Source organism: Procambarus clarkii, chromosome 37, assembly GCF_040958095.1.
Source record: "Procambarus clarkii isolate CNS0578487 chromosome 37, FALCON_Pclarkii_2.0, whole genome shotgun sequence".
Lineage (NCBI taxonomy): Eukaryota > Metazoa > Arthropoda > Malacostraca > Decapoda > Cambaridae > Procambarus > Procambarus clarkii.
This window is the reverse complement of record NC_091186.1, coordinates 24,276,740-24,304,152: the sequence shown is the minus strand read 5'-3', so window position 1 is coordinate 24,304,152 and position 27,413 is coordinate 24,276,740. Positions and strand designations below refer to the sequence as shown.

General features: G+C 40.5%; 2 protein-coding genes across 7 annotated transcripts; both read left to right on the top strand.

Moving 5' to 3' along the window:
* Positions 1-354: 354 nt before the first annotated feature.
* Positions 355-14,273, top strand: LOC123765828 (tyrosyl-DNA phosphodiesterase 2). Of its 2 annotated transcripts, none has more exons than XM_045754616.2 (10): positions 355-569; positions 2,793-2,879; positions 5,069-5,157; positions 5,949-6,092; positions 7,300-7,510; positions 8,908-9,078; positions 9,237-9,344; positions 9,518-9,682; positions 11,708-11,810; positions 14,062-14,273. In XM_045754616.2, exons 1-9 carry the CDS (start codon positions 492-494, stop codon positions 11,792-11,794), a joined length of 1,140 nt encoding a protein of 379 aa, XP_045610572.1. In that variant the 5' UTR covers positions 355-491; the 3' UTR covers positions 11,795-11,810; positions 14,062-14,273. The 2 variants fall into 2 exon arrangements, with proteins under 2 accessions (XP_045610572.1, XP_045610571.1); XM_045754615.2 differs by having other exon boundaries at positions 12,544-14,273.
* Positions 14,274-18,184: 3,911 nt separating this feature from the next.
* Positions 18,185-27,406, top strand: LOC123765831 (uncharacterized). Of its 5 annotated transcripts, none has more exons than XM_045754622.2 (3): positions 18,185-18,253; positions 24,864-25,163; positions 26,107-27,406. In XM_045754622.2, exons 2-3 carry the CDS (start codon positions 24,868-24,870, stop codon positions 26,360-26,362), a joined length of 552 nt encoding a protein of 183 aa, XP_045610578.1. In that variant the 5' UTR covers positions 18,185-18,253; positions 24,864-24,867; the 3' UTR covers positions 26,363-27,406. The 5 variants fall into 5 exon arrangements, with proteins under 5 accessions (XP_045610578.1, XP_069193378.1, XP_069193375.1 ...); XM_069337277.1 differs by lacking the exon at positions 18,185-18,253 and adding an exon at positions 19,193-19,333; XM_069337274.1 differs by lacking the exon at positions 18,185-18,253 and adding an exon at positions 20,992-21,188.
* Positions 27,407-27,413: the final 7 nt, after the last annotated feature.

The following is a 27,413-nucleotide window of genomic DNA, read 5'->3' as shown; positions in this document are numbered from 1 at the left end:
AAGGAGGGCTCATATTTAGTGGTGGGAAATGGAAGAGGGGGAAGGGGGGGGGGTGATAGGTGGGAAAATGGGGGATGGAAAAGGGTCAAAGTCAATATCATTGCTTGCACACACACCCCATAATGCCCCCCGAGCAGTTATGCAATCCCCACGATGGCTTCACTGTCATGTTGCAGCTGCTCTTGCAACCGAAGCTCAATTCGTTGTCAATGTACATATAATATGCCAAAGAAATAACTTTCTGGCCTGTTTTTAAGTTGGTCATTATTTATTTTATCTCTGTTTGATTGGTTTATTTACTTCCAATTAATATATAATGATTAAATAGTTAATGATAGTTTAGAACTTTGGAGTGATGCGATATAATTTAGGCTGGTAGTGGATGTCAACAGATCACGGGTCTCAACAGGGCAGCTGGAGCAGTCGTGTCAGGGAGGGAGAGATACCTGTATCGTGAACAATATACCTGAGCCCTCCTGAAGAGGACGAAGATGACTGAACGGGAGGAGGACGTTATTTCTCTAGACGACGAGGAGGAAACAAATATTCCAGATGTAGCCACGTGTCAGGTGAGAAACGCCTTGTGTATCGCAGGTTGATGTGGTCGAGGTCTAGGGAGCAGCTCACGTGGTTTAGATTTTCTTACTTTATTATGCACCCTATACCCATCCCGTGGGCGGTGGTGTAAAGGATTACAGAGGCACATAATCGGTTCAGGAACTGAACCCTCTAGTTCGTTTAGCTAAGCAAATAACAATGTTTGACGCTAGTTACAAAATTATCAATGTTGTATACACATGTACACACCCTCATACATACATGTACATATATATATATATATATATATATATATATATATATATATATATATATATATATATATTATGAAATATGACCGAAAAAGTAAGATTAATAATTCTAACACGAATTTTCTCAATCTTTCGTACATTTCTTTTCACTGTTGGAGGTAAATCAAAAATCAATTCTCCAAAATTCATTTTTATTTCTAGTCTGACGCGACACGAGCGCGTTTCGTAAAACTTATTACATTTTCAAAACTTTAGTTTACAAATACACAACTGAATAGAACTTACGCATCTCCGATTTTATATCTACATTTTAGTGAGGTGGATGGGGTGAGGTGGCATTAATAGGGTATTAATTAGCCTTGTTCTGTCTTGTGTTGATGAAATTAATACCCTATTAATGCCACCTCACCCCATCCACCTCACTAAAATGTAGATATAAAATCGGAGATGCGTAAGTTCTATTCAGTTGTGTATTTGTAAACTAAAGTCTTTGAAAATGTAATAAGTTTTACGAAACGCGCTCGTGTCGCGTCAGACTAGAAATAAAAATGAATTTTGGAGAATTGATTTTTGATTTACCTCCAACAGTGAAAAGAAATGTATGAAAGATTGAGAAAATTCGTGTTAGAATTATTAATCTTACTTTTTTGGTCATATTTAATAATATATGTCTACAGGAAAGACTGCTACCAAAATATACTAATATATATATATATATATATATATATATATATATATATATATATATATATATATATATATATATATATATATATATATATATATATATATATATATATATATATATATATATATATATATATATATATATATATATATATATATATATATATATATAACATACATACATACATACATACATACATACATACATACATACATACATACATACATACATACATACATACATACATACACATACGTATATATACGCGTGGGTCATTAAAACTTTGCCCCGAAGGTTGAGGGTAGAAGTAGCCTAAGCTACTCTATCCCTTTGAGATATAGTTTGTCTCGATAAACGTACTTGAACTTGCCCCGAAGGGCGAGTTTATTGGGCAGCATCACTCATCCTGTGAGGGAAAGCATGTACAACCCCCCCTCCCCCTAATAGGATGAGACTTTTAGTCTCCGTGGTGTAGTGGTAAGACACTCGCCTGGCGTTCCGCGAGCGCTATGTCATGGGTTCGTATCCTGGCCGGGGAGGATTTACTGGGCGCAAATCCTTAACTGTAGTCTCTGTTTAACGCAACAGTAAAATGTGTACTTGGATGAAAAAACGATTCTTCGTGGCGGGGGATCCTGCCCGAAACGCTACGCGTACTAGTGGCTGTACAAGAATGTAACAACTCTTGTATATATCTAAAAAAAAAAAAAAAAAAAAAAAAAAAAAAAACTGTACAGACTGTCAAACAAGTGGTTAACATTTACAGCCCACAAGTTTATCTTTTTGATGCAAAGTAGGGATATCTTTTTTAGGACAGTATATATGGCAGAAACTGTTTTCCTGATTCAAACAATGTAAGGTTATTGCTATATTGCATATTTTTTATATACTATTCCGCTACTGCCCTTTCCACAGCACGTGAATGAGGTGGCAGACAGACTGGACCCTTGTTGAACCAGGGGTATGTGCAGCATTTGTTGACATTTGGGCAAACTACCACTCTCCTTGTTGGTTCTTAACAGACCTGGTTCTTAACAGACAAAGCTGGTTCTTAACAGACCTGGTATGTTGAGCTAAGACTTGGTGGTACTGAAGATTAAGCTTGAGGAGCCATTATGGGCCTTGCAGAAATGGACATTTCATTACAAATAACCCAACCCACACATGTGAAATGAAATAAAAGTGACACCATTTCATTTTGTGTGTGTGGGTTGGGTTACATGTTTCAGCTACATTATTGTGACTTATTCTGCATATTTCACTATATTGAATGCTTTATATTTTCTTCCCCTCAGGCACTTGTAGAGCAGTTTGCGAGTATAACCAACACTGATGAAGCATGTGCTCAGTTTTATCTTCAGGACCGTGACTGGAATCTTGAGGTATTGTAATTGGAGGTGACATTTTATTTATTGAACGTATCACAAAAGAGAGGAATAGAGAATTTTTGTATATTTTTCCTTAAATTTCATAACAATATTTGGCTACTAATTGCCCAACTCCCACATATGAAATGAAATGAAAATTGTGACCTTTAGACCTGGCCTAGACCTTCATCAAGTCGTGTCGAGGAAGAGTTTTTGTTGTCTTGTTTTATTTCACAAATTTTCTTTTTGTATTTTACTTCCCTTCTCTACACCTTTGTTTAGCTGCCATTAGGCCTTTTATAGTTTCATTTAATTTTTATGGTAGTGAGGGTTTTCATGCTTCTTCACTTAACCCTCATCTCCTTTCCCCTCGCCTCTCCTTGTGCCATACAATGACTCCTACTCTTCCTTGTCACTACCTTATAAGGATCCAGGATAGACCAAAATGTTGCTACTTTCATTACATTTTATATGTGTGGGTTGAGTTATTTGTTTCAGTCACAGTAATGTGACATATTTTCTGCATTTGCCTGCTCTTTAGTGTCTGGTAAGCTGCATGCCTTCTGTACTTAGTATGACACCACCAGCTCCTCTGCTTGACTTGGTTACTTTTCTCAATCAATTTAACTTTTTCTTCCATATTGACTGATCTCCTTCCCTCACCTGTTACTGATGGTAATGTCTTTTCAACTTAAAATGAAATATCCAAAGAAGAATTAATGAGAGTCCTTGAGTAATGAGGTCACACTGCTAACAGATCAGAAATGTACATGATTGGGACATATACAGCGTGCACAACCTGTTCTGTACATTTTTGTAGCACTGGTACTAGTACAGTAACACCCTCATGGAAAAATGCATTTTTTATTAATATATACTATTAGAGGCATGATAAATTGATAATAGTAAAATATATGAATGTAGTACAGTATTCCTTTGTATTGAAGCACCTATAACCAACACTGTTCCAGTGTAACAAAAGCTGGATTCATCCAATGGGTACTTGCATGCTTGGTAATCTTTTTCTTCTGTTCTCCCTTTTGGTGGTTATGTCATAATTCAACAAACTATTTACAATTGCTGATCTTCCTAAAAACACCCCTTTGGGCCAAGACACCACTGAAGATTTTAGTTTGTTCATTTATTATGCACCCCCCATATCCTGTGGGTGTATCGGAACGCACTTACTTTTATGTAAACTGTACACAAGTCAAATTTTCTCTTCAACTTAACCTGGAAATGAAAATATCCTTGGTGGCCAGATTCCATCATCCTAGCAATGTGTTGTGTGTCTGTAACTCATATCAAATGTATTTTATGAAAAGACAAATATAATAACTTGCCCTGATAATTTTTATAACTACAACACTTAAGTAAATATTAACTACTAACCATTTATACTAATTTAAACCAAAAATTGTTGCAATCAATTGTGTTTTCCCTACTAAATACAGTATGTTTTACTGCTTAATGAATCGCAATTATTTTAGAAATGATAGGCCTACATTTTAAATCATTCGTGGTAAATCAAATTTTGAAGGCTACTCCAATGAATTCTAATTAGAAAAGTCTTGGCTAACAGGCCCTGAAAATCTTTGCGACTAAGCCTAGGTATTAGTGTTATCACTGACATACTACTCCAATGAATTCTAATTAGAAAAGTCTTTGCTAACAGGCCTTAAAAATCTTTGCGACTAAGCCTAGGTATTAGGGCTATCACTGACACATTTAAAACAGCGGAGATTGTGCTGCTTAACAAAGGTGGTAGTAAAGCAGATGTAAAAAATTTAAGACCAATAGCTCCAACATCATTCATCATAAAATTTTTTGAAAGAGAGCTAAAGAAGTAAAATCACAAAAGCACTTGGAATCACATTCTGTTAAGGTTGAACTGTGTGTCTTTCTTAATGTCATTTTATTATTATTAATATTATTATTATTATTTTGTCACCCGTAATTTTTTTTTGTTTATTCCAATGAATCGTGAATATCAAGTGAGATTGGAACGAAAACACCATTCTGTACAAATATGCAGTACACCACTGAACTGTAGTGTGGGTATTTCACAAAAATTACTTTGTCATGTAAGGCTTCAGATACCTAACCTAAACATATTATTGGGTGGAAACTTTGATTTGCTTATTTTTATCGTCATTATGAACAAGAATTTTAAACTCATTTAGAGTTTTCGTGTTCAATTACAGCGGTCGGTGAATGCATTTTTTGAGGCTCGAACAGGTGGCATAAAGGTCCTGAATGACGGAGATGAGCCTGAGGTTGTCGTCACGTTTGAGTAAGTGTGAAAATATGTTGATGATTTTTTTCTGACAATTTCAGTTGACCAACCACTTGGGCTGGACGGTAGAGTGACGGTCTCGCTTCATGCAGGTCAGCGTTCAATCCCCGACCGTCCAATTGGTTGGGCACCATTCCTTCCCCTCGTCTCATCCCAAATCCTTATCCTCACCCCTTTCCAGTGCTTTATAGTCATAATGGCTTGGCACTTTCCCCTGATATTTCCCTTCAGTTGTATACAATTTAACATACATACTGTATATATATTTGTATAGAGGGGTGTCTGCACTCAAATAGACCCGTTTGCTCCTGACCATTCTGCAGCCCCCCCCCCCCCTCCCCCTCTCCCCCCCCATTCCCCAAAAAATTCATTGCATCCAAACTTTTCAATTATTTTTATCAGTACAAGTTATCGACCATTTTTTTGTTCCAAAATCAGTTGAATTTTTAATAACAAATTTTATTTTGTTTAATAAATTAGTTTTTTTATACTGTTCTCTGATACAACAATTGTCAGAGCCTTGCTCCACCAGAGGTGCTCCGTTACTTTCTACCGCAACGGATCACAACGGTCTTGATGCCAAAACAGAGTACAGGACATGTCCATTTGAGCTGGATGCATTGTAACGATTCACTTTTAGATTTGAGTACCATATAGGTAAGAGTAAATTGGAGAATGGCTTTGTGAACCTGTTAAATGGGACAATCATTGAGGGTTTGCCTTAGTGCCATCGTCAGAAAAGTACCTTTTCATATTCGTTATATGATTTTTTGTTTTTTATATTGCAGCTCAAATTTGGTATCTGTTCTTGCTGGGGGAACACTTTCCGAGGAAGCTCCAAAGAATTTCCGCTTTATTACCTGGAATGTTGATGGCCTGGATGATAAACACTTGAAAAAAAGAACCAAAACTATAGCCAGGATTATTGAGAAGTATGTATTTTTGGGTACAGTAGCAGTAATTTCTAAAATTATGATTAAATGATTCAACCATTTTCTATTTTCGAAATAAAACATGTCACTGTCATATACTGTATATATACTGTATACAGTACAGTATATGACATTAATACACAATGCATCCTCGCCCCTAACAAACCCTAGTCTAAAAAAAAACCTGGTTGAACAGCACAGATTGTATTCAGTACAAATTGTTCGGTGGAGCATGCAAGTGTTTGAGGATTGTTCATCCAAGCTGTTATCATGCCAAATGCCAGGTGGTGGCAGTGTTATCATCCATTATACACCTAATCAAAGTGTGAACTATTGTACAGTGCTTGAAAACGTATTCAAACAAAAATTCAGGATAATATTATTCAAATTATATTATAAAGTACTAATATTGTATATAAAATATATACACAGAAGAGCCAAAAGTTAATGTTATTTTGCTGCTACATGTTGTTAATTTTTGTCATTACCCAAATGATCTGTAGTTCAAGTTCAAATATTAATTAAGTACGTAAAAACTTTAACAAAAAATACAGTACCTAAATATGACAAAATATTTTACAAGAAAAAAAGCACAACTTCTCCAGGCCACTACAGCTAAACCATGATGGGCAGAAATTTTGTACAGAGATTTTTCATGCTTCTTGAATGCTAATTAACACTTGTCAAAAAGAAAGTCAATTTTCATAATTTCTTCCTTGCGCTCGACAGAAATGCATCAATATTACCCGTGCAGTTTACGGGCCTTTTTCTAGTCCATTTCTAAGTACAGTACTAATCCGGCCACTTCCTAACCATAAAAATACTGTTTGTAAAAATACATATGTATTATTAATTTGTTTGTAAAAATACATATGTATTATTACAAGTGATGTATATGATTGTATACTTGTCAATGAAGTAGATGATCATTGTTTACCTAGAAATGATGTAGATATTTTCACTTTTACCTATGACATGTATAGTGTCTAGTTTTACTCGTGATGTAGATAGTTATACTTTACCCATGATGTAGACAATGTCTAACCCGTAATATACTTTACCCATGATATACTCTACCCATGATGTAGATGTTGTTTAACCCATGATATGCTGTAAATGCCTCTACTTTTACCCAAGATGTAATATGATATTTTGCTTGACTTTTAAATGAGGAAGTTGTTTGTTGATGCAGTATGTTTGTTCTCAGGGAAAGTGCAGATATAGTTTTCATACAAGAACTAGTGCCGAAGACGTACAGCTACTTGGAAGACCTTCTCCCGCAGTTTGTCTTTGTTGTGGGAGATACAAAAGAATACTTTACAGCCATACTTCTCCGTCGCACTACAGTTTACTTTGATGGCCACAACCTAATTCCCTTCACAAATACTTGTATGGGTAGAAATTTGCTGTGTGTCGAGGTTGGTGAAGAACTCTGCTGAATTTTTTTCTACAATATACATTTGTTTAAAAATAATGTAATTTTATGGTATATTTTGTCTTGGCTTAATTATTTGTTTAAGCATTGCATTTTAAGCATTATACTACATGGAAATGTAAGACTAATTTTTAATTTGATAATTGTCCAAGATGGATTGACATCAATTCTTGCTTTGTTAAATGGTTGTAGACAAAACAATACCCAATTTCAATTTAATTAGTTATCTAACTTTCTCATTTAGGGTAGAAATTGTATAGTATATAGTGATTTATATATGTTCATGTTCATAAAGTATCGGCAATTTGCCTATCCGATGACGCACAGTATGCCAGACCAACGATGTTACTTTATAAGACAAGTGCTCTCTAGGGTGGAATATTGTTGCATACTAACAGCCCTATTTAAAGCTGGAGAAATTGCTGACCTAGAAAATGTGCAAAGGTCTTTTACTGCCTGAATCCACTCAATAAAGCATCTAAATAATTGAAACCACTTAAAAATGTTAATTCAGTTTTCTCTGGAGTGCACGGAAGAGATGCATAATAATTTACACTTGGAAAATATTAAAGGGACTGGTTTCAAATTTACACATGGAAATAACTCTAATATGAGCATGAGGTATGGCAGAAAGTGCAAATTGCCCCACTGAAAAACAGAGGTGCAGTAGGGAGAACATTCTGTGAACATCAAGAGGCCCGAGACCTTTCAACACTCTACACATAAGGAGCATAACTACTTGATCTTTCATGGTGTTCAATAGAGAACATGATGAACACCTCTAGAGGATTCCTGATCAACTAGGCTATGTTTCATACATTAGGCTGCAAGCAGCTGCATCCAACAGCCTGGTTGACCAGACCACCAACCAGGAGGCCTGGTCAGACCATGACCAGGCCATGAGTCATTCACCATCTTCTTGAGGTTATCTTGAGATGATTTCAGGGCTTTAGTGTCCCCGCGGCCCGGTCCTCGACCAGGCCTCCACCCCCAAGAAGCAGCCCGTGACAGCTGACTAACACCCAGGTACCTATTTTACTGCTAGGTAACAGGGGCATAGGGTGAAAGAAACTCTGCCCATTGTTTCTCGCCGGCACCTGGGATCGAACCCAGGACCACAGGATCACAAGTCCAGTGTGCTGTCCGCTCGGCCGACCGGCTCCCTAGTCAACCATAGCCAACAATAAATAACAATAGGTAGGCAGCTACCAAAAAATCTAACAACTGGATTACATTGTACTGCATGTCCCACCGCTGAGCTAAGTACCCAAACTTCATACTATTTCTACAGTACTAATAATAACAATTTGAGCATTTTTCAACCGTATTAGCCGAGTAATATTCATGATGATAAAACTTAGAGCAAATGTTTTTCTTCAGGCACACATAGGTGACGTAAAATTAAACTTGATGAACTCCCACCTAGAAAGCACAGCAGACTATAGCAAGGAACGTACAGAGCAGCTCAAAATTGGATTTGACAAAATGAAGTCTTGTTCTCCAAATTCAAATGTAATCTTTGGAGGCGATTTGAATTTACGTGACAAAGAGGTATGATTGTATTTATTGTCCTGTTATGTATTTTGAATGAGTCTAGTTACTTTGACATGAAAGATGGCCAATTTTGCAAATAGGTAAATGACTACAAATTTACAAACCATATCTGAATCAATCAGTGATATTAATATAGAGTATAAAAATATATGCAGGTCATTAGTGCTGGCCTCCCGTCAAATTGTTTTGACTTGTGGGAGGCGTGCGGAAGAAGACCTGAATGTAAATGGACGTGGGATACCGAGCGAAATACCAACAAGCAGGCAAGTGTGCCGTTGATTTATGCCTACCTTAGCTACATGTGCTTAGATTCTTCAGGGCGAGCAAGTTCCAAATGTTGAGTTGAGATTTCTGTATTACTAAGATATGGTTCTTTTATTGGCAACAGAATATGGAGTATTATGTAACATCATTTTATTTTGTTGCATTTTTTCAGTTTCCAGGTCGCTATAAGCCTAAAACGAGATTTGATAGAGTGTACCTTCGACCATCTGATCCCCCAATTATAACTCCTCGACACTTTGGTCTTCTGGGTTTGGAAAAAACTTCAGGAACGCAGAGCTTTCCATCAGACCATTGGGGTGTCTTGATTCACTTTGAGGTACTGTCTAACATTTTGTGTGTACATTGTTTCTAAAGACTGTATTTCTTGAACAAGTCTGAGGAGCAGATATAGATTACTTGATTTTATATTACTTAATGTTTACCATGTATTTAAAATAGGGAAAAGCCTGCTCATTAGCTTCCCAAAGCTTGTGCTCTGGTGATACCAAGACTTGAGAAATGCATGAGGCCGATTTAGACTAACTTAGAGCCAGGACACAAATTTGCTCTCTATTAGACAAGGGGAGCTTTCAAATCAAAGATTAACCCAAATCAAGAAAGAATCATAGAAAGGTGAACTTTTGAGGCAGACGAGGCAAGCAATTGTTGCTATGGGCGAACAATACAAAACTTTCTGCACCTAACTGCTACCACATGGCAGCCCAAGTTATCTTGAGGTTATCTTGAGATGATTTCGGGGCTTTAGTGTCCCCGCGGCCCGGTCCTCGACCAGGCCTCCACCCCCAGGAAGCAGCCCATGACAGCTGACTTACACCCAGGTACCTATTTTACTGCTAGGTAACAGGGGCAGAGGGTGAAAGAAACTCTGCCCATTGTTTCTCGCCGGCGCCTGGGATCGAACCCAGGACCACAGGATCACAAGTCCAGTGTGCTGTCCACTCGGCCGACCGGCTCCCCTAAGTTACCTAGGATCCTGGCCAGTTACCCACCTCACTCGCTAGGTGCTAGCCAAGGGTACATATCTCTCTTTGGTATCATCAGAACTGCTTTTCTTTCAATAAAATGATGTTGGCAGTCCTTGGAACAATAGTTCCAATAAAGGCCATTTCTGTATTTTTGTTCCCTTTATATTTCACTATTGTGTTTAGTTCCATGCACATTGCATTTTTTCCTGTATACTATTTTGCATTGGCTGTGTGCCAGGGTTATCTTCACTAGTAGTTGGCTTGCATTTTCTCTGCTCTGGGGAGTTAGTGTTCCTATCCAGCAAGTTGGCTCCTTTTGAGTTAGTCCTCTCACCTCCAGGTGGTGCATGGGGCTTGCTTGCTGCGTGCATGGGCTCATGCGTTCAAGTGGCTGTGTGAGTTTCCCCAGCTGACTATGGGCCAGACTATTCTTATTGCAGTTTTACAGTTTGCAATTCTGTTTTTTTTTGGAAGTCATTGGTTCTGTGGCAACTGTTCCATCTGTTGGATGTAGGGCTGCCATCTGTGTCCTTGAGGTTGTTGTAAGCTTATGTCTTTATGGCAGTGGGTGTTGGCCTCTATTCTTGTAGCAGTGGCAAATCTCTGCCCTTGTAGCTGTAGACTTCTGCAATTTTTATTGACGGACGGCTCGGCGAGCTGTGGTCTGCTGTGCATTCCCTTGTTTTGTTATCCAAGCATTGAGGTCATAGACTATGTAGTGGGGTCCTTACTCATTTATCTTGAATGCTTTCTGCTGGGTCTCCCTCCCTCTGCTTTGCTTGTGGTTCAGCCAGGAAAACCATCCCCAGAAAAAGGGCCCTGAATGAGAGCCTGCAAGCACAAGCCACTACAGGGGTTTGCAGGAAGTCTGAATCTAGGGAAGGAAAATTCCCTTCCTCTCTTCCCCATACTCTGCAGAGCCACCCCAAGTAAAGCAGGAAAGTTGCTTGTCCTCTTCCCTGTTTCAAGTGCGTCTGTTGATTTTTCTTAGGCTCCAGACTGAGGATTGTTAACATGGGAAGCTGGCAGCTCCCAATTGTGCTGTCAGTTGGTGGTGTCTTGCTGTAACCATGGGAGTTTGACCTAACTAGTGGGTAATCATCTGTAGCCATTTTTCTCTGTGAACATTGCAGTTTCTGTTTTGCTTTACTTCCTTTCTGTGTTCTAAGAGGGTGATCTTAGGAATCTCCTGCTCCCTGTGCCTCTTTAAGAGGATCAGATTTTGGCTCTGGTCTGCAGAAGACTATTGAAAACTCCTAGAGCTGATGTAACGTATGTGTGTGTATGGAGCTATCTCAGTGTGGCTAGCTACAGGGAGCCACCAAAGCCCACCCAGAAAGAGACATTTCATTACAGTCAACGCTGTTTTTTTTCAGGTTACGGGTAAAGCTGATAAAAAGTCCAAAGCTTGCTCATCTGACACACCATCCACAAGCCAAGGTTCCCATCGACTTAAACAATGAGAAGCTGGCTAAACAGGTATTATTTAATGATGGATGTTATTGTTACTGCATGTTTTATCAGTCTTCATTATTTTCTTGCCATTGTCTCTCCTCATCATTGTCATTATTTTCATTGTCATTATCCTCATCACTGTCATTGTTTTCATTGTCATCATTATTAGCTAAGATTTGGGAGAAGTATGGTGCTTTGGTAGAATTCTTTCTAACCATATCCAGTTCACATCTGAATCAGTTTGTGTTCTCACAGCACATTTTCTCTTGTATGTTTAAAACTTCATTGAAACTTTTGACAAAATACAACCGATTTGTCGTGTACGAGGCAAATAACGGGTAATGAGTAATCAAACACTTTCCCCTTGAGACCCTATTAATTTCAACCAAAAGCATACACATTTCTTTTTACTCTATTATTGGCATCTTGAGGGAAATTTAGAACCGTTTGCATATCCCACGACATGGAGGGCACTCGATAGTCTTCCCAACTTGGTGCCATCTTTTGATAATTAGTCATGTACTGAAGTATATATATATTTTAATAAATACAAATACACTGTACTATATTGAAATTGAAATAACTTTATTGAGGTAAAATACACACAAAGGGGTGAGGTAGCTCAAGCTATTCTCACCCCGTTCAGTACATCGTGTTAATACATACATAGACACACATCACAAACAATAAACATATTTGTACTATATTTGGTTGCTATTACTTATCATAAGTTACAATAACACTTATTATTTTTCAGGTTAAAGGCTTTCTTAAAGTTTTATACAAATTTTGTTTCAATGAAATGGAATAAGAATTGAAGTATATTACTTCAGGAATTTCTTTGGCAAAAAAAGTGGAGAAATAGCTTTTAAGATTTGAAGGTACAGTTCCTCTACTAGGATATAAAAGTGGTGAATCTAAATATATAATCTTAAATTTAAAAAAAACTAGACGAGATTTTCATAATCTGTCTTGAAAATAGTAAAAACATGAACACAGTATAAGCTTCGAGGTAGATATATCAATGGTGGTTTTCTTATGCAAGTGATCCAAGAAGTTAAACGATGTGGAATGATAAGTTAGCAGAATGAAAATGTATAGTTTATACTATAAGTTTACAGATACCCAAGATGTTAGGTCTTTGTAAACAAGTTTGGATGGTAAAGAAATGAACAATATATTACTGTATGTGAATAAATTAAGTGGAATTAGACCTAAGGAAGCTGCCCCTTGCCTAGGAGAAAGGGTGTCCAAAGTGGATTAATATTGGTGTGTTGTGCAAAAGGATGTTCTGCTGTGCCTGTAGGATGATGATGCTGCTGTAGACAGTTTGGTCATGTTAGTTGCTTTCCCCGGGTACAGTACTGGAAGATGACATCCTTAACTCTTCATTTTAGTCGGTGCCAGTTTTTGTCGTGCGTGAACAATGTTTTTGGAAAAATATTAACTCGTCGACATACTTTATTCCAAAGAGGTTTTTGTGACGATGTGTGTACAATGTTTTAATAAAATTTTCAATAGAGTATTTGGTGCAAGTGGTTACCTTGATGGTGACACTGAGGATCAATATGACTTGTGGGATAGATATAATAAAGATGGCCAGGCAGGAGAAAATTGGGTTGCCTCTAGTTTGTTAAAAACTCGACACACATTAAAAATCAGAAGATTTCTAGTATAATACAAATTGCAATACTGCTTTGGATTTCAGAATATTTTTGTTTTTGATGTTCTCATTTTGTCTGTAAAACTGAACGTTTGATTTATAGGAAAAAATATTTGTATGCAGTACATTCTTTTGTTGGCCAGTTTTATCCCGGTTAACATGTTTTGTTTTAACTAGCGTGCCTTCATTATCTCCTTCAAATAGTTTTGTTTTTATCAACCCTGATAACATATGAATAAATGATCTTCAGCCATGGTAATTACCTAAGCATAGTTACAGGATCAGAGCTACGCTCGTGGTGTCCCGTCTTCCGAGCACTCTTTATCATATAACGCTTTGAAACTACCGAGGGGGATAAATGGTATATATATATGGTGGAACAATATGCACAAAACTTTATTAACACCATCACAGCTATTGTTTGCATATCTAGGCTGAATGATAAGTCTGAATATTTTTATTTTATTTTTATAAAATGGTAATTTTCACATTTTACTATATTACATGGTTTTAAAAATTACTGTACTTTATTTAAAAAAAAATATTACGTTTTTCCTTAGTCATATGTCAAGAAAGATTTTTGCCCTAAAGCTATTGTAATGTTGATTCCAGAAGTGGCCGCTGAGCGTAATACAGTGTTGCTACGTGATTACTATTTATGAATGTAATAAACATTGAAATTGATTTGTTAGTTTTATATTTACAGTACATCAAGGTAGTCTAAAGGAGGTAGATTGCCTTTATTAAAAAATCAAGGAAAGCCTTATTCTATGTAAAATGTTAATTGTTTATGTGATAGATAAAATATACATTTTTAATTTTTAGACGATATTGATTTATCCTGAAGTAAGGAAATATTTTGATCCAGAGTATATGATGTGGATGGTAAAGAACCTGACATTGGGTCAGGTTCAAAGCTCTCCCGCCACAGAGGAGAGCTTTGAACCCTCAAAGCTCTCAAAACCGGTTCTATAGGGTTATAACCTATGGGTGTAGAAACATTACTATTTTCTGTCATGCATTGTGGCTTGTTTAGCTTGAAGCCGTTGCTTCTTGTTTGTGTTGGGTCTGACCTTTCAAGGAAGTAAGGTATGGTATGGTAAGTATTAGGAGAGCACAAAGCCATTACAACTATACTATAGCAATGTGAGGATAAGGATTTAGGATAGGACAGGAAAGGAGTGGTGCCCAAACCACTTGGATAGTTGGGTATTGAATGCTGATCTGCAAGAGGCGAGATTTTTGCATTACCATCCAGTTCAAGTTTTTAATAAAGTAGTCTGGATCACTATGCTCCAAATTATTCAGTATTTTAAACATTTTGATGAGAATCAGCCCTGTCATGTCTGGTTTGCAGTGTTGTTAGCCCTGTGGCCCTCAACCATTCCTGATATGAGAATTGACATAGTTCTGGGATTAATCTTATCTCTGTCTTGAACTTTCTTCAGTGCTGCTTTATCCTTCTGAAGATGAGGTCTTCATGCTTCGATGCAATAGTTCGAATGGGGTGCACCAGAGATTTGTACAGTTGAGTAACTATCTTCTTTTCCTTGAGGTCAAAGGCTTTGTTTGCCAATTTCTAGGGTTTGGTTGGTTTATTTTTACTGCAGCTCCCACTTGTACAGCTTTCAGTATCTGGTGGATTCTGCAAGAGATCCATGCAAGAGATTATCAATCTCTTGCATGGTTATGTTGTTGATTTGATAGTTGTGATGTGCATTATGCCATACATGCAAATAATTGCATTTTTTAGTATTAAAAAGCATATGACAGTCTTCCAACCATTTGTGGAGCTTTTGTAGATCTCTCTGTGAGGCTCAATATAATTGTCACTTTCTACTTTACCATAGATTTTAGTCATCTACAAATTTGATGATGTGGTTTGTAAATATCCTCATGTCACTGATGTATATGACAAAAATGGTTGGCCCCAAGATCGAACCTCACTTTCCCAGGTTCGCTGTTGAGTTATGGCTTCTCTGTGGGTGGCCTACTCAAAACAGGCTTCCCTACGAGTTGATCATATTGCTTGGACTGTTCTTCCTTCTTATGAGCTGCAGGTTAATAGTAAAAGTGCTGCATCAAATTTGTCATTTGATGAATACTGGGCCATTTTTTTTTTTAAAGTATTAACAAAGACTTGCAATATATTATTATATATATATATATATATACTGTATACTGCATAAAACATCAGTTAAATTATTGCAGATAAGGTACAACAAAGCTAGTAGTCAGGTGGGACATAAAGAGCTAGACCACACTTCATGTTAAGCAGTGCAGGTACTGCCGGCCGTCACAACACACTGGCCTCATTTGGTGACCTGGGGCCAGATTCACGAAAGCACTTGCGCAAACACTTACGAACGTGTACATCTTTCCTCAATCTTTGACGGCTTTAGTTACATTTATTAAACAGTGTACAAGCATGAAAACTTGCCAATCAACTGCTGTTATTGTTATAAACAGCCTCCTGGTGCTTCGGAGCTCATTAACTGTTTAATAATTGGAAACAAAGCCCTCAAAGATTGAGAAAAGATGTACAGGTTCGTAAGTGTTTGCGTAAGTGCTTTCGTGAATCTGGCCCCTGACCCGTACAATACCTATGATGGCATTGGTGACATGGCAAACTAATATATATTTAAACAGACTTAATATCTTGTAAGTATGAATTAGTAATAATAATGCAAATGTTATTTATTAAAATATTTTGCGTACGAACTGTAATTTAACACAATTTTATTGTGAGCCTGAGGGCACTTTAACCGGGGGTGTGTGTTATTAATTTGTTTTGTCAGGGATAGAAAGCCTGTGTGCATATATACTTTTAGTTTGTATTGAGATTCCACAAGGTTGATCTACTGAGCCTCCCCTAGGATGCAACCCCAGGAGAGTTGCCTAATTCCCGGGTACCTATTTACTGCTAGGTGAACAGTGGCATTAGAAGGGAAACGTGCCCACCCGTTTCTGTTCCACCTGGTGATCAAACCCAGGATTCTCGATTGGGAATAAGGGTTAAAAACTGTTTGAGTGTTCCCCTAGAATTCGAGACTAATTACATGATTTAATTAAATAAAAAGAAAACATATCTCGGGTCTTTTCACAAAAACCGAGTTTACCATATACTTTTTATAATTTAAACCCTGGATTTATAATGCAATACAGTTATAACTAGAGAATAATCTCTGTTTAGGACACAGGCTCATTTTCCAGTATACAAGTAGACTATTATTGGAATCGTAATATGCTTTCAGGTCATGTCTAGATAACTATGCAGGTGGCCTGAAAGGAGTTGTTGGTGTATCGATCTAATCATTTTACCCTGAAGACCTGCTGACAGCAAGCGGTAGCCCAGGAAATATCAAGTACAGTAGTAGTAGCAGCCCAGAAGACTAGTAGTAGTAACCCAGGAGACGGCAAGTGGTAGCCCAGGAGCGCATAAGTAGGCTTGGAGCGGCTCGCATGGCCAGGGTGTCAGGGAGACTAGCACAGCGAGGTACGGGGCCCAGACACCAGCCCTCACCACCACCATACTGACATGCACCATCATGCATTCGTACAGTTCACCTCATCATGCATTCGTACAGTTCACCCCTCATCATGCACTCGTATAGTTCACCTCATCATGCACTCATATAGTTCACCCTCATCATGCACTCATACAGTTCACCTCATCATGTATTCATACAGTTCACCCTCATCATGCACTCATACAGTTCACCCTCATCATGCACTCATACAGTTCACCCTCATCATGCACTCATACAGTTCACCCTCCATCATGCACTCATACAGTTCACCTCATCATGCACTCATACAGTTCACCTCATCATGCACTCATACAGTTCACCCTCATTATGCACTCATACAGTTCACCCTCATCATGCACTCATACAGTTCACCCTCATCATGCACTCATACAGTTCACCTCATCATGCATTCATACAGTTCACCCTCATCATGCACTCATACTTAACCTCATCATGCACTCATACAGTTCACCCTCATCATGCATTCACTCGTGCACTATCATGCCTCTTATGAACCATGGTATTAACGAGAGAGAAATACTCCGTCACTTGATCAGTCAGACCACCGTTGACTCGTTAGTAACTGAGGGCCAGATTCACGAAAGTACTTACGAACGTGTACATCTTCCCTCAATCTTTGACGGCTTTGGTTACATTTATTAAACAGTTTACAAGCATGAAAACTTGCCAATCAACTGTTGTTATTGTTATAAACAGCCTCCTGGTGCTTCGGAGCTCATTAACTGTTTAATAATTGTAAACAAAGCCGCCAAAGATTGAGAAAAGATGCACAGGTTCGTAAGTGCTTGCGTAAATGCTTTCGTGACTCTGGCCCTGGATGTGTGACAGTAATGGCATGTCCTTGCTCTTGGCCCGAGAAACATCCGGAGCACCTTCCCTAGGGAGGACCACATTTGGGACCCCTTAAGTAGCAGGGGAAAGCCCCCAACTTCCCTCTCAGTCTGGCAAGAAAACAGGATGGAGATGCGTGTGTGTAGCATTTTGCACAGGAAGAACGTAATAGTCAGTGAGAGTTGCGGTAACGATTCCTGTGATCAGTGCGTAACTTGTACTCTCAGTAATGCTCTGTTACACCCCCCGCCACCACAACATGGACAGGAAAGAAACACTGCAATGAGACACGGAGGTAGGGGGAGAGGGGGGGGGGGTCATAAATCAGAGGAGGGATTCAAGAGGTAGCCTATATAAGACCCGCTGGCTGGCAAAGCTAGCCATTTTCCACTTGACTCCGGAAGCAGCGAGTTCTCAATAAGGTGAGTTCCCGGTCCTGCTGGTGTCTGCCTCAGTGGTCGCTCCTCTCTCAAGGTTTGTGTTGAGTTGTGCTAGGTGTGCTAAGCTCAGTTTCGTGCTAGGTGTGGTGAGCTGAATGTTGTGCTAAGCTGGGTATTGTGCTAGGTGTGCTAAGCTCAGTTTCGTGCTAGGTGTGGTGAGCTGGGTGTTGTGCTCGGTGTGCTAAGCTCGGCGTCGTGCTAGGTGTGATGAGCTAGCTCTTCTGCTAGGGGTGGTACTCACCTAGTTGTGCTTGTGGGGGTTGAGCTCTGGCTCTTTGGTCCCACCTCTCAACTATCAGTCAACTGATGTACAGATTCCTGAGCCTACTGGGCTCTATCATACCTACTTTTGAAACTGTGTATGGAGTCAGCCTCCACCACGTCACTGCCTAATGCATTCCATCTGTTAACTACTCTGACGCTGAAAAAGTTTTTTCTAACGTCCCTGTGGATCATTTGGGCACTCAGTCTCCACCTGTGTCCCCCTTGTTCGCGTATCACCCGTGTTAAACAGTTTATCTTTATCTACCCTGTAAATTCCTCTGAGAATTTTGTAGATAATGATCATGTCTTCTCGAGTTCTGTCTTCCAGCGACGAGGTGCATTTCACGCAGCCTTTCCTCGTAACTCATGTAAATGTGGTTCATTTGCAGTTTAAATGCAGACAAATCAAATCAAAATAGGAGAACTGCCGGAGCACTTTCAAGCACTTTACACGACCATTGTCAAAGTCAAACTGAAGGAATAACAAGGCGATAAAAAAATATAGAGGCGAAGAGCACGAGAACAGTGTTTATTTGGCTACTTGCAAGGACCGTGAGTTCATCTATATTGGTCAAACAGGACAAAATTAGGCCAAACCCCTGGAGTTTGGCTGGGATTAACATGTGTTCTAACTAACAGTTGTGGCTGCATCTGGTAAACATTCAACACGTAACCCATAAAAACACTGAGCTATTATCACCTGGGTGGTGGTGGTGGCCGCATGGGCGCCTGAGGCCACTACCGGACGTCTCCCCCTGCGGCTTTGTGGTCACTCTTGACACACTGCACTCCAGTCAGGTGTGGACTCTATATCTGCAGGCGAGACCGTAGCAGCTGTGTGTGGTATGCCCCCCCCCCTCCCCCCCACTTGAGATTACAGTAATTGGGACATGGGGTTTTTGTGGTGGGAAGCATAGCGTAATGACTACGGCCAGGCTAGGATTACTTCCCACTTCTGCGTTGAAATTCCGTTTTTCACTGACCGGCTGCCTGACCGTCCCTTTGACTGATAGGCTGCATAGTTGCGAAACGAATGTCAGACTGGCTGACCGTCTAGTGAGGTGCAGGGCCGTCTCCAAGTCTCTTAGTTCAACCCTAGAATAATTACCTGACTGCTTTAGGCCTTGTGGTTATCTTGAGGTTATCTTGAGATGATTTCGGGGCTTTAGTGTCCCCCACGGCCCGGTCCTCGACCAGGCCTCCACCCCCAGGAAGCAGCCCGTGACAGCCGACTAACACCCAGGTACCTATTTTACTGCTAGGTAACAGAGGCATAGGCTGAAAGAAACTCTGCCCATTGTTTCTCGCCGGCGCCCGGGATCGAACCCGGGACCTCAGAATCACAAGTCCAGCGTGCTGTCCGCTCGGCCGACCGGCTCCCGCAAGTCAACTGTACAGTACAGGCAGCTGGGCTCCACCCACGAGTACAGGCAGTTGGGCTCCACCCACGAGTACAGACAGTTGGGCTCCACCCACGAGTACAGACAGTTGGGCTCCACCCACGAGTACAGGCAGTTGGGCTCCACCCACGAGTACAGGCAGTTGGGCTCCACCCACGAGTACAGGCAGTTGGGTTCCACCCACGAGTACAGGCAGTTGGGCTCCACCCACGAGTACAGGCAGTTGGGCTCCACCCACGAGTACAGACAGTTGGGCTCCACCCACGAGTACAGGCAGTTGGGCTCCACCCACGAGTACAGGCAGTTGGGCTCCACCCACGAGTACAGGCAGTTGGGCTCCACCCACGAGTACAGACAGTTGGGCTCCACCCACGAGTACAGGCAGTTGGGCTCCACCCACGAGTACAGACAGTTGGGCTCCACCCACGAGTACAGGCAGTTGGGCTCCACCCACGAGTACAGGCAGTTGGGCTCCACCCACGAGTAGCAGAATTCTACCCACGATCGAGTACAAGCAGCAGACCTCCACCCATAAGTAGTCACCCTTAAACCGTGGAAGTGATGACAGGGGGTTGAATTACCAGCCCACCATCATGACTACAGCGTCGGGTCACCGGGAATAATGACGGGAAGTGTGTGTGTGTAATTACCTAAGTGTAGTTACAGGATGAGAGCTACGCTCGTGGTGTCCCGTCTTCCCAGCACGTGCTGGGAAGACGGGCGTGCACATGCACTCTCCTCCATGCGTTTACCAGCAGTGGCTGTAGGTATGTACCTTTTTAGTCCTGAATAAGATGAGCTTAAATACTAAGCTCACGAGGTAGCAAGTTTAAATCATGTGACACAACGCAGACACAGGTAAAGAAATATGGTAATCATAATATATGTATGTACGTATTATGTGTGAATATATATATTTAAGAATACACGTATGCAGAAGATGAATAAAACTTACTACAATAGTAGGAGACTCTCTCATGTAAACATTACACATGTATGTTCTACACACGTGGTTTTACACACATGTGCTTTGCATAAGTGTTTTTTTTTACGCATAGGTACTATACACATATGTACTTAATTCGCGTGTGTTCTTCGCATGTAGACTTTACACAATTAATCTCTACGCACGTGAGCCTTAACATATGTGGTCCCTGGAAGGTTGTTTACCCTGGGAAAGTGAGCGCGGCCCCGACGCCTGGCAGGCTGGCTCCACTATTAGTACCTCAAGCGGCGTGTAGCTTCCTCTGGCAGTGATTACTCTTGCGTGTGTCTTCCTCTAGCAGTGACCACTCTTGCATGTGTCTTCCTCTGGCAGTGACCACTCTTGCGTGTGTCTTCCTCTAGCAGTGACCACTCTTGCGTGTGTCTTCCTCTGGCAGTGACCACTCTTGCGTGTATCTTCCTCCAGCAGTGACCACTCTTGCGTGTGTCTTCCTCTAGCAGTGACCACTCTTGCGTGTATCTTCCTCCAGCAGTGACCACTCTTGCGTGTATCTTCCTCTGGCAGTAACCATTCTTGCGTATATCTTCCTCTAGCAGTGACCACTCTTGCGTGTATCTTCCTCTAGCAGTGACCACTCTTGCGTGTATCTTCCTCTAGCAGTGACCACTCTTGCGTGTGTCTTCCTCTAGCAGTGACCACTCTTGCGTGTGTCTTCCTCTGGCAGTGACCACTCTTGCGTGTGTCTTCCTCTAGCAGTGACCACTCTTGCGTGTGTCTTCCTCTAGCAGTGACCACTCTTGCGTATGTCTTCCTCTAGCAGTGACCACTCTTGGGTGTGTCTTCCTCTGGCAGTGACCAATCTTGCGTGTGTCTTCCTCTAGCAGTGACCACTCTTGCGTATGTCTTCCTCTGGCAGTGACCAATCTTGCGTATGTCTTCCTCTGGCAGTGACCAATCTTGCGTATGTCTTCCTCTGGCAGTGACCAATCTTGCGTATGTCTTCCTCTGGCAGTGACCAATCTTGCGTATGTCTTCCTCTGGCAGTGACCATTCTTGCGTATGTCTTCCTCTGGCAGTGACCAATCTTGCGTATGTCTTCCTCTGGCAGTGACCACTCTTGCGTGTGTCTTCCTCTGGCAGTGACCAATCTTGCGTAAGTCTTCCTCTGGCAGTGACCAATCTTGCGTATGTCTTCCTCTGGCAGTGACCAATCTTGCGTATGTCTTCCTCTGGCAGTGACCAATCTTGCGTGTGTCTTCCTCAAGCAGTGACCACTCTTGCGTGTTGGTAATTATTTGCATTAACAGTATCTGGATGAAGCATTTATAGAAGTCCGATTCGAGCACAGGACGTGAACGAATGCCGTCTTCATCTGATAATCACTGTGTTCCCGTGTTAGAAAAAACACACAAGGATCCTCTAGCGCCCTCCGGCGTGACGCCACAAGGCAATGCTCCCGTAAACACCTTCAACAAGAAAGCAAATTACCACGCACATCCTGCTCATGAAGCATTTAAGTTTTGTTTACTGTGGATGATTTTTTAAAATCCCCTTTCATATTATTGGTAATAAAATTGGAGTTTTCTTTCCTTTGAATGTCTCTGTGGTATCCCATGGCTGTGTGGCACTGGCTCTCCACATACTTAATTTAGAAGCTGTGCTTGTGGTCGGTCTCGAGCCCATTGTTGATGTGAATTGAATTTTGTAACTTGCTTAGTTAAATAAATTTTGGGTTTCAGTCCCTGAGCCCATTACATGCCTATGTAACCCTTTCCGCTACCCCCCCCCCCACAGGATGGGTATGGGGTGCATAATAAATTAACTAAACTAGGTAGCGGCCCCCACAGGTATGCTCAAGATGGTGTGTGGGCACCTGGCTCTTCTGGCCCGTCTTCAGAGGAAGTCAAGCGACAAACCCCTCTGGATAGTTATCTAGATAGTTGTTATGGTCTAAAAGCATTTTACGGTTCCAGTAATAGTCTACCTTGTAACCTGACAAATGAACCTTTGTCCTAAACAGAGATTATTCTCAAGTTATAACGTTATTGTATTATAAATAGTTGGTTTAAAACAAAGTGTATGCTGAAAAGTTTTTTTTTTTTTAAATCTAAAGAATTTGATTTTCTGTAAACTAAATTCAATGGTACACTTAAATAGTTTTCAAATTTGCGTATTTCAGATTTTGGCCAATATTACATCATATTAACGCAACCAAACATAATGAATCCCAACCTTAACATAACCAAACCATGTGTAGAGAGTACATAATGACACTACTTATGTAGTCGTTCTGAATCTATTACCGTAAGCGGATTTCCTCCCTGAGGACAGGTTAATGTCTGCCCACAGTTTAATGTACAAGATGGCCACAGTTTTATGTACAAGATGGCCACAGTTTTATGTACAAGATGGCCACAGTTTTATGTACAAGATGGCCACAGTTTTATGTACAAAGTGGTCACAGTTTTATGTACAAAGTGGCCACAGTTTTATGTACAAAGTGGCCACAGTTTTATGTACAAAGTGGCCACAGTTTTATGTACAAAGTGGCCACAGTTTAATGTACAAAGTGGTCACAGTTTTATGTACAAAGTGGCCACAGTTTTATGTACAAAGTGGCCACAGTTTTATGTACAAAGTGGTCACAGTTTAATGTACAAAGTGGTCACAGTTTTATGTACAAAGTGGCCACAGTTTAATGTACAAAGTGGTCACAGTTTTATGTACAAAGTGGCCACAGTTTTATGTACAAAGTGGCCACAGTTTTATGTACAAAGTGGCCACAGTTTTATGTACAAAGTGGCCACAGTTTAATGTACAAAGTGGTCACAGTTTTATGTACAAAGTGGTCACAGTTTTATGTACAAAGTGGTCACAGTTTTATGTACAAAGTGGTCACAGTTTTATGTACAAAGTGGCCACAGTTTTATGTACAAAGTGGCCACAGTTTAATGTACAAAATGACCACAGTTTTATGTACAAAGTGGTCACAGTTTTATGTACAAAGTGGCCACGGTTTTATGTACAAAATGGCCACAGTTTTATGTACAAAGTGGCCACAGTTTTATGTACAAAGTGGTCACAGTTTTATGTACAAAGTGGCCACGGTTTTATGTACAAAGTGGCCACAGTTTTATGTACAAAGTGGTCAGTTTTATGTACAAAGTGGTCACAGTTTTATGTACAAAGTGGTCACAGTTTTATGTACAAAGTGGTCACAGTTTTATGTACAAAGTGGCCACAGTTTTATGTACAAAGTATGCCCTGTCTGGATGTGGTGTTGGGTCTATCAACCTTTATTCAGGTCACAATAACTGGCTGACCATCACCAACACGTCTACTTTGGTTCAGGATATAATCCAGAACTGTAGTACACTCTCAGTGTATGTTAGTGAAGTTGTGCTCTAAAAGTGGTTAACAGTGAGGAAGGCAGTGTGTAGTGAAGATGGCTAACAGTGATTCATTATCCCGAATAATACGGGATAATGAAGAATCATCACTGATGGCTACATGTAAAACATATAATTACAGATATTGCACTGGTGTGTTGCACTGGTGTTTTGCACTGCACCTTTAAAGCAGTGCAAAAGCAGAATTCAAAACAATTTATAACCGACAGTATTCCAGTCAGAATAACCTATATTAGGTTTATGTTAGGCTAGGTTACGCTTAGATTCGAATAGTAGAGCATTGATTTTCATTTGTCTATATACTTTTTAACACGCCTAGTATAAAGTCATTTAAGCACACACATCACACAAGGGTGAGGGGGGTAGAAATAGCCTAAGCTACTCTATCCCTTTGAGATGTATTTATTGCTTATCTCAATAAACATACTTGAACTTGAACTTGAATCACACACGGTTGCGAAATTAGCTATAACGTATCCTGTGTGTTAATTGTGGCTTGACTACATACAACCAGCGAACAGGAAGTACTGTTGATTGTCCAATTATTCACGCTGTTTCCCCTTGGTTTTCAGCAAGATGTCCAGCCGCCGCCCCGCTACAGTCACCCTCATGCTCCTCCTGTTGGTGAGAGTGAGCTTGGCGGAGCCCAAGAGATCCCTATGGCTGGAAGCCACGACGGACGAGGTCATCACTCAGGAGACGAAGGTATTGACCATTGAGAGCGTGGTCAGCACGGTAGTGACCACCGTCTACCACGCCGTCACGGTCTACCCGACCTGCACCACCACTGTGGTGGGCGTGACGGCCTGCGCCCCAATGAATGCACACCTTACTCACCTTATTCAGCCTCCCGCCAGCGACCAGCACTCGCGGTGAGTACCAGTGACCTTCTCAGAATGTTTGGTAATATGTTTATTGTTTGTGATGTGTGTCTATGTATGTATTAACACGATGTACTGAACGGGGTGAGAATAGCTTGAGCTACCTCATTCCTTTGTGTGTGTTTTACCTCAATAAACTTATTTCAATTACCAGTGGCCAGCCCTCCTCCCCACCAGCACTCACAGTGAGTACCAGTAACCAGCTCACAATGAGTAAAGACAAAGAGCACTTTCAATGAGTATCAACACTCACAGTGCCACTAGCACTCACGGTGAGTACCTGCACTCACAATGAGTACGTGGCTAGCATTCATAGTGAGTACCAGTGACCATCAGTCACTGAGTGCCATCACTCAAGTGAGTACCATCACTCACAGTGAGTATACCATCACTCATTTTTGCACAAAGTCTTGGTGGCAGTGTTTCAAGTTTAATACCTCATAATTGTTCCTAGTCTGCATCCTATTAACCTTTTATTTGCATTTTGTATAGTTTTCAACGGGTTTAAAAAATTTAAATCAATATATTAACCGTCACGGTGAAAATATTACACGAAAATACATGAAAATACATGAAAATGTTTACATGAAAATGTTACATGAAAATGAAAATGTTACATGAAAATGTTTCACGTAAGTTCCCTCCCGAGCACAATAGAACGTTCAGTCGTTACGAACTCCAACAACACGTAAACAGGCGTGAGCCGACGACCAACATGCGTAATGAATTCCTGTCAAAATTGTATTGCGTGACCAATAGATGATTCAAGCCTTCGTGAGATGAGAACACCTCAACTTTATTTCAACAAGGTGCACTTCAATTTAGTATTCATCTTCAGGCAAGAAATAATCAGTCGCTAGAATATATTTTGTAATGCTATTATGGAATGTATAATGTACTAGTTAAACTAAGCTATTTCTCACCCCCCTGGCAGAGCATCATCTGTGGCCAGTGGAGAGACGACGAGCTTCGACGTGGTGGAGATGGTGATGCCCTCTTGTGACTGTGGGGGCGGGGAGGGCCGTCGGCCGCGCCTCCTTCACAACCAACTCATCACCATCAAGTCCTTCAAGTCCTTGACAGTAGACAGACTCACCACCACCACCGACCAGTCCACCACCGTCTCCATCACCTACGACGGCTGTGTTCCCACCGACGCCCTCACCACCACGGCCTGCCACCTCCTCTGAGCCTCCACTCCCAATATTCACACCTTCACATAACATTTATCAAGAATTTCGGGTTATTCAAGACTCTTCAGCTGTCGGCTCTGATATTACGGGATTTGTGCATATTGCTTGTTTGTATAATTTTTATACACGTGTATGTAGCTTACTGTTTACAGTGTTGAGGTGGCCATTGTGTTAGGACGTTCTTCAACTTTTGGCATTATTAGATAAATGAATATAAATATCTCAGTTAACGAATGTGTGGTTATGTTTCTAGTATAAATTACTGCTCTTGCTGCAGTAGACGGTGGAACCTTTGGGTCTAGGACTATAATGAATAATGAAGATTAAAGAAAATACTGTGAACACTGCACTGTGAACACTGCACAGTATTTTCCAGTGTACAGGTCTCGTCAACAGGAAGACGGCCCCCACCTGAATATTTGGAATTATTAAGGAACTTACGTCACAGATCGATTACTAGCAAGCATTTTGAGTCCAATTAAATTCGATCAATGTTTTATAAGCTGTGTGTACTCATCTATTTGTGTTTGAAGGGGTTGAGCATTGGCTGGCTGGTGTATGTGTGTGTGTGTGTGTGTGTGTGTGTGTGTGTGTGTGTGTGTGTGTGTGTGTGTGTGTGTGTGTGTGTGTGTGTGTGTGTGTGTGTGTGGAGCCAGGATAGACCCAGAATCTGTTGATGTAGAGCTGAGAGTGCTCAAATATATACAACGTCATGACATGATTAGTTTTATATTAGTTCTACAGCTAATTGTATCAGCTTAATACTGTGATACGTATTGTGTCTTGACAGTATATCATCTTTAGCATTCTTAGCAAAGTGTCACTTTATGCCTAAAATGTAATGTTATATTTAGGTTCCTATACACCTGTTTTGTCTTGCCAACACTGAAAAAGTCTGGAAAAGAAGTTAACAATTAAGATTCTGATTGTGATGATGCCAACGACTTTGGGGCTATTATTGTGACTCTCTTATGTACTTAGTGTACTGTACTTTTCATGTACACTTTCCCAATTATAAATGTACTACCATTTGTGAATAAAGTTTTTG

Excerpts from the sequence above, each read along its gene's own strand:
- LOC123765828 (XM_045754616.2), top strand. The coding sequence starts at position 492 with ATGACTGAACGGGAGGAGGACGTTATTTCTCTAGACGACGAGGAGGAA. Across the intron at positions 570-2,792 it reads CAGATGTAGCCACGTGTCAG|GCACTTGTAGAGCAGTTTGC; the intron begins GTGAGAAACGCC and ends TCTTCCCCTCAG. Across the intron at positions 6,093-7,299 it reads ATAGCCAGGATTATTGAGAA|GGAAAGTGCAGATATAGTTT; the intron begins GTATGTATTTTT and ends GTTTGTTCTCAG.
- LOC123765831 (XM_069337274.1), top strand. The coding sequence starts at position 21,007 with ATGTACTTAATTCGCGTGTGTTCTTCGCATGTAGACTTTACACAATTA. Across the intron at positions 21,189-24,863 it reads GCGTGTAGCTTCCTCTGGCA|CAAGATGTCCAGCCGCCGCC; the intron begins GTGATTACTCTT and ends CTTGGTTTTCAG. Across the intron at positions 25,164-26,106 it reads GCCAGCGACCAGCACTCGCG|AGCATCATCTGTGGCCAGTG; the intron begins GTGAGTACCAGT and ends CCCCCCTGGCAG.